The sequence below is a fragment of the Gymnodraco acuticeps genome, unplaced genomic scaffold (assembly GCF_902827175.1).
Source record: "Gymnodraco acuticeps unplaced genomic scaffold, fGymAcu1.1, whole genome shotgun sequence".
Taxonomy (NCBI): Eukaryota; Metazoa; Chordata; class Actinopteri; order Perciformes; family Bathydraconidae; genus Gymnodraco; species Gymnodraco acuticeps.
Window position 1 is genome coordinate 700694 of NW_022989980.1, and position 7541 is coordinate 708234.

The following is a 7541-nucleotide window of genomic DNA, read 5'->3' on the forward strand; positions in this document are numbered from 1 at the left end:
TAGAATAGCTTAGCATAAAGACTAGCAGCAGGGCGAGGCAGCTGGACAGTAACTTAACAGGTTGTTGGCTCGTACAGAATAATAATAATTGTCGCTACAGCGAGGTTGCCAGGTGTGCTGCCATTGTATGAGCACAGAGGAAGGTCAACTGCTCCCACCTGCTGCTAAACTAAGCCAAGCTAAATTAAGCTAAGCTAATTGCATTCTTGCTGTAGCTCCTGAACTTAATACTTAATACACAGACATGAAAAGGGCATTAATGCTCTCATCGAACAGTCTGTAATACTGCAAATACAGACATAAAATCGATAATTAAATTAGGGCAAAATCTCCCAAAAGGTTAAACTATGAACTAACTTAGTTCCACAACCCAAAACAACCAACCAAAAAGTCACACCATGGGCTTTTTTGCAGCATTTTAATCTCGTATAAAGTGAAGGATGTTTGATTTTCATCGACAATCTTATTCTCGTTTGAACATGCAGCAGAGCTTTAAATCAAAAGACTACAGATTAAATGTAAATGTATCCCCCTAAACATGGAGCTTAGATATCAACTAACTGCACTGCAGATTTTTTTTTTATTGCTGGAAGGGGGTGGCTGTTTCTTGGAAACACAATGGCATCATTGACCTACTGACTGCCGTTTCCCGGACAGTTAATAGCACGACAACTCAAACAAAACCCAGAGGTCTCTCCTGCAGGATATACACAATGAAAGTGCCATGGACTTACTGCTTCTTATCTCTTCTCTTGGCCCTGAAGATTCACATCGCTCATTCAGCTCCCGATTTCACTCGTAAGTGTTTTTGTTTTCAAAAGTCAAAAGTATTATTATTTTTTGAGTAGGTTAAAATGCTGAACAGTTGTTTTTCAGCCATTAACTGTAACTGAAAAGGAAGTTTCAGAGAGATATTAAGCATCCTTGCATTTTTTCTGCATATCCTGCTTTCTAAACAGCTGCTGCAACTCATGGTTAAAGACCAGAGTGAGGGTGCTGAACTTAGACCTTCACATATATATATCCCTTTAAAGCATTAGACAAACTGCAGCCTGCCTCCTGGCTATTATGATGGATGGCATTATGGTAACATTGATATATTCAGACAATGTCAAAGGTATCTCTACAAACAAATCTATCGTTAGCACTGCAGTGTATCTCTCTATCTGACCTCATCAGAGATTTCCATTTTTTGTGCGGCTGCAGGCTCTAAGGGGCTTAATAATAGTTCATTGTGAGTGAGTGCCTGGTACTGCCTTTCTTTTTCCCACACACACACACACACACACACACCACACACACACACACACACACACACACACACACACACACACACACACACACACACACACACACACCACACACACACACACCCCACACACACACACACACACACACACACACACACACACACACACACACACACACACACACACACACACACACACACACACACACACACACACACAAAGGGAAATCATATGCCTTCTTATTGAAAAGCAAATCTGAAGCTGTCGTTTAATAAGTAAGTTTAATAGATTTTCTTCCATATTTTAAGTAATTGGGTGTAAGAAATATATTACAAAGATGTCCTCTTTAGCAGAAATTAACCCTTGTGTGGTGTTCATATTTTTGTTATTCAGCCAGTGTTCGTGGGTCTGGTGGACCCACTGCCTTTTTGGGTTTCAATTCAACACAATCAAACTATTTTATGTTAAAATACTCAACAGATGTTTACTTCATCCTAATTACAAGCAATATAAACAGCATATATGGTTAATATTGGCCCTTTTACATTTGTTAGATCACATTAATGAATTAAAGTGCTACTCGTTTTTTTGCCTGCTGACCGGCTGGTCCTGTGGCTCGTCTTTTTTTTGTAACTAGCTGATGCTCAATCTCATCCTCTTCTTCAAAGTCACTGTCAGACTCAGAATTCTCAGAAATGTGATCCTCACATTCTGAAACATCTTCCTCTTCTTCTACATCATCAAATGGTTCTCTCTCTTCCAAAATCATCTGCAAGGCCCTCTGAGCAGAGAATATTTTGGCTATCTTGATCAGTTGTGATAAGGACCCAAACTGGCGAAGCTTTATTTATTGTGTCCCGTCCCAAACTTGCAGCTTGGATAGAGTGTGAAAAAAATAAAGATTGGTTCCCGCAAGACATAATGTGGGAATGTGAGAGCAGACAGGAGTCAGTGCTTGAATTTATCAACAATGTTGCAACCTTATGCGGGAATGGCAGGGGCAGAAACACAAAAGTCTCCCACATACACACACACATACACACGCACACACACAGAAGGCCCAGACAGGAGGAGGAGCGAGTGTAGGTACACAGGACCTACAATTTTCACACTTTTGTTAGCCCCGGGTCCAGTGGACCCGAACATCCTGTATGTAATATAAATGTGTAGGGGGGGTGTAGTAGGTGGTCATTGAAAATGTGTTCTGATATATATTCTTCACAGAAAATGAGCCAAGGCCATTGAGTGTGAGTTTGAAAAAATAATTGATGAAATAATTTTTTCTTTAGATAAATAATGAAAACGGGTCCCACAGACCCAAACACCATACAAGGGTTGAGTGAGTCAATGTCCTTCTTTGATTAATATTGGAAACAAATATAAAATATGTTGAAGAAAATCAAAAATGTCTCACAATGAGAAAAAGCAGGTCCCACTGTATTTACAAAGGACTGAGTCTTGAAAATAACATCTAACATTTTGAGCTAAAACTGTTGTAAATAAAAAAAAATTATATGACCACTTATTTTGATCAATAATCTCCTTTACTGCCATACGTGCGAAGATGTTCTCTGTCAGTGCTATATCAGTAGAGCGCTCAGGATGTGCTTTTCACGGTAGACCAGGACAGATAAAAAACACGTGTTCAAGATAATAGCCTCAGTGTCAGGACAAAAATAATGTAGATTTTCAGGAGTTGTATGCTAACCAACTGCTTTTATTGTAGTCTACCTTCACAACATCTTGAAGAACCACACGGCTCATGCTTGTGAAGGAGACACACTCATCATCAAGTGTCCCTCCAGGACGTCTGTGGCCGTCCTCTCGGCTTTCTATGGACGACGTGTTCCTAATCTGCATTTGTGTCCCTCTGCAAACACAAACACAACTGCAGAGGAGGATAACGAATGCACTTCCCCAGTCGCTACCGAGGTATCCCGAATGTGAAATCAGACTATGTTTAAATAAAATGCTCTGGAGATTTGGAGTACTGTAGTCAACAAGTTTCCCTGTCCTTGCAGAAAGTGCTGTCAGAGTGTCAGGATCGTCGGTCCTGTCACATCCCTGTCTTCAGTCCAGTGTTTGGGCAGGACCCCTGTCCTCTCACCAGCAAGTACCTTCTAGTCTCCTACAAGTGCAGACCAGGTATGTTGCCATGGTCCTATATTTGTAATGTGGAGAATCATTGACTAAAACAGTAGTGTCAGTGTGCCAACAATTCATTCAGTTTAGTTGCTAAAAACAATATATGAAGCAATAGCAGAATTGTTTGTTTGGCATGTTCAAGATTATCATGCACAATCTAGGCTTTATCGTATTACAGAGATAGTTTGAATGTTGTGAAGTGGGGTTGAATAGGCTACTTATCCATAGTCAGTGTACTATTTACTGTAGATGGCGGGCAGCATTCCCCTGTTTGTAAAAACTGATATAATTTATTAAGCATATACTGCTGTGGAAAAACCTATTACGACCAAAAAGCAAAGCATACCTAAAAAAAAAGGGGTCTAAGGAAATTCTGTATTTGGAAATGGAAATGTAGGATTTGATTTTTGATTTAAGAGGTACTGGATTATCTACACTATATTATCATATTTTGATAGTTAACATAATATTATTATCTCGGTTTTATAAAATTGAATTACGATCTTTATCGGTATATTGCGACAGGGAGCCTTCCCACAAAATATGTCATTCATGAGCTAAAACATGCCAAGTCTACTTACTAAATTTGCATGGAAATACTCCTTCCTTTAATGGTGTTTATATGTTATCTGTTCTTCAGAGCACCACCGCAGCAGGCTGGTGTGTGAGAATGAGCGTCTGAGGCTGACTTGTAAAAACGACACCGTCCTCGCCATCTACTCAGCCTCGTTCGGACACCTGCTGCACGGCAGTCCTCACTGTCCTCAGGAACCTGGATCACACAATGACATGGGTCTGAAACCTGCTCCTTCTCTGCTAGTGAAAATATAGTGGAACAAATATCAGTTCTAGGCACAAGTGGGGAGTAATTAGTGGGGTCCTATTATTTTAGTTTGGTTTAGTTGAGTTATATCAAGGATGATGTGTACATAAATACAATAGTCTTAAACATTAAACGAGATGATTCCTGGAGATGGCAAATTTAGAAACCATTTGTATGACAAACTACTACTGTTACAAATGTATATTCAAAGTAATAAAAACAGGTTGTCCAAATAAGTCTGACAGCACAATTTGCTTAAAATTCTTCTTTTTCTTTTACTTAACATGAAACAAAGAAGGTTCATTTGTTAGCATACAACCGAGCTTAGATTTTATACCAGTTAATAATGTTAATAATAATCAGATTTCTAAGAATAAAACCATTATTTATCACACTAACCTTTATTTATTTCAGAGTGTCTGTCCTCCACGGCTCTGAGGAAGGTGTCACGACGGTGTCACAGCAGAGCGAGCTGCTCACTTGTGGCCGACACCCAAACCTTTGGGGACCCGTGTTTCCCCGGCACCAGGAAACACCTGCGGGTGTCCTTCACTTGTGGTACGTTACAAACTAGATGTTACTGCATACAGCACCTCCTTAAAATACATTTATTTATATCTTAGGGACATTTCAGAAATGTTACCTCAAAAACATTCAAACTCCTACACGTTCTATACAACTGTATTTTATTGTACATTTTAATGTGAAATGCGTCTATCAAATTGACTTCTCTTATTGCACTATTCTAGGGCTTTTAACACAACTGTCTATTATATAACATCTTAGTTATCCTAATCTGTCTATCAAATTAAATTCTCTAATTGATTCTTTTTTTTTTATATATATATAATAGTTTCCCATTTTCTCTCTAAGTATAGCTATGAGTTGTTTTTTTGTTTTCCTTTCATATTATTTTGTAATTCACTCAATGTTATTGTTAATACATGTTGATGCTCAACTGAAATGTAAATAAAGTTTAAATTATTAAATGTACGCTTCACCTTAAAAAATGTCAAATGTTCTATTTAGTGCCCCGGTATCTTCTGGAAGATGTGAGTCGAGGGTCAACTGATCCTTTCATGATCTCAGACTACACACATGGTGAGAGAAAGACTCCAAATGCACAGGTTTTTGTAACATGCAGCAGACTTTGACTGGTGTCTGAGCCCAGACTCCTCTCACCTGCAGGCGGATGGTACACTGGCCCCACCTACAGGCCTCATAACGTGCTCTTAACCAACTCTCTGGAGATCATTGAAAAAATGTTGGGTATGTGCAGTGAGTGACGCCTGTAGACCTCAGGCTATAGGGTTGCATGTATGTACATGTAGATCATACTATAAAAAGGCCTGTAAGGTTGGATTGCATGTTTTAGTCCTACAAAATTGACACAGTGACACAAAGCAAAGGAAATAATTAGAAGTGTATAAGCCTATATCTTTCTTCTTCTCTGCATTGTAGAGCCCTCCTCAATTTTTCTATGCAGTAATACAGAATGTGCAAAAATATTCAGATGACTGCTTACTATGTTCTAAAAGATGCCGTAGATGTTTGTGTTGATCCTTACATCAGTCAGCCTTATGCTCCCTTTCAGTTGATTACAGTAAATTAAAATCAAGCGGCACATGCATGAAAGCTGTTAAAGTCTTTTTTTACGTCATCATTGAAAGGTTATACAGTTTAAAGCATGATAAGCTTTTTTTTATTCTCTTATTATCCAGAGCCAACTCTGACATCTTAAATATCTCTATTTGCACACAAGCTTACTGTTGTACACAACAATGTAAATATGTATGGTCAGGATGTTTAGCAGGATGGATATCTGTGTATTTTCAGTGTCTCATGCCACATTTAGATTTTAGTGTGATTCACAATCATCACGCTTCTCATTCTCCCTCAGATTTCCCAGAGCGAGTGGCTCTGTACTTTGTGGTTGGCATCTGTGCTGGTCTGGTTTTCCTGCTCTGCCTGTTTGGTGTACGCTCCACACTGGTGAGGGATGTTAAAGATCTGGTTTCTGACCTGAAGGAGGAGCTGAAAGCTTCTCGCAGGAAACGAAAGGAACTCATGCAGGATCTCTTTGACGATGACATCTCAGACACGGCGTCCTTCCGTTGCCTGACACAATCCTACCGCACTACAGAAATCCTCAGTCCTTCCACTTTGACGGTCGAGATGGTTGAACGTGAGGTGGAACAGACGAGGGATCTGCCCAACGGAGACATTTGGCCACATCGAGACTCCAGCCCTTATGCCATTCATAAGATTAAAACCTACAACAACTGAGAGAAGTCACATGTACAGTTGAAACTATTGCTAAATAATCCTTCTGATTACATTAAAGTTTTGGACTGAAATTGACTTTCAAAATAATGAAACTTTTTTATCCATGTTTTGTCATTTTTGTCAAAGTGACTATTAACAATAAAAAGTTAAATACAATGTGTTACATGAATTGGTTATGAAGATTAACAGTAGAAGATTTGTTCATGAAGGTATTTCTTTATGAAATGTAACAAATGGGACAAATGAATATGCCTCGGGAAGTTTTCTGCATATTTGTTTTGGTTTTAAGATGTCACATAAAATGTCAAACCAGTATATAGTGTACAATCAACATTGTAAATAATAATAGTTGTTTTAGTAGGGTGAGCAATTAGGTATATTTTAAGTGATGTTTCCTAGAAAGTCCTTGCACAAATGTAGATGCTTTATTTGAGTAAAAGTTACAAACCATTCTTTAAAAATACTACAATGCCTACTAATAAAAAGGTTAAAGCCCTGAATTCAAAAATATTGTTTAATATTTTTCAGCAAAAATGTTTTGGGCGTGAAAAGTAAAAAATATTCATCATGAAAAATGACACTTTTTAAATGTGTTCATTTATTATGAATCCTTCTTTTTTTTATTAGGAGTTTTTGTTATGTTGTAGCTGGTAAGGTGTGGCAAAAAAAGAAGAAAACTAAGCTAATTTAAGTATAATGTACTGCATTTAGCTTAGTAGCCTGATACTGCATCACATTCAAAAAAATTACCATACATGTTGTATCTAACACCTCAAGTATAGCTGTCAAATGAATGTAGGAGAGCAAAAATGCAACAAAAAAAGCCAGAAGCCAAATTAGGCTGCCTCAATTGATTGATTGATTGATACCACTGGCATACTCCCACACTCCCCAAAAGACACTCCCACCGATTAAGCGTAAATTTGATATTCTTATGAATTTACGAAATTGCACATGATTTTCTTCATGTGCAATTAGGCTGATAGCTGCATTTAGTTTCCTACCCACACTCCAGGGCAGAAGGTGGCGTTATTTAG

General features: G+C 38.3%; 1 protein-coding gene across 3 annotated transcripts; it reads left to right on the plus strand.

Annotated features, from left to right (window-relative positions):
- The first annotated feature begins 656 nt into the window (after nt 1-656).
- si:ch73-335m24.2 (protein eva-1 homolog C) lies at nt 657-6934 on the plus strand. 3 transcript variants are annotated; one of them, XM_034211830.1, is made up of 8 exons: nt 657-798; nt 3056-3182; nt 3272-3395; nt 4036-4188; nt 4633-4776; nt 5248-5319; nt 5407-5487; nt 6119-6934. In XM_034211830.1, the coding sequence occupies exons 1-8, from the start codon at nt 725-727 to the stop codon at nt 6502-6504; spliced, it is 1161 nt and encodes a 386-aa protein (XP_034067721.1). In that variant the 5' UTR covers nt 657-724; the 3' UTR covers nt 6505-6934. The 3 variants fall into 3 exon arrangements, with proteins under 3 accessions (XP_034067721.1, XP_034067719.1, XP_034067720.1); XM_034211828.1 differs by having other exon boundaries at nt 2977-3182; nt 6119-6932; XM_034211829.1 differs by lacking the exon at nt 5407-5487 and having other exon boundaries at nt 2977-3182; nt 6119-6931.
- Nucleotides 6935-7541: the final 607 nt, after the last annotated feature.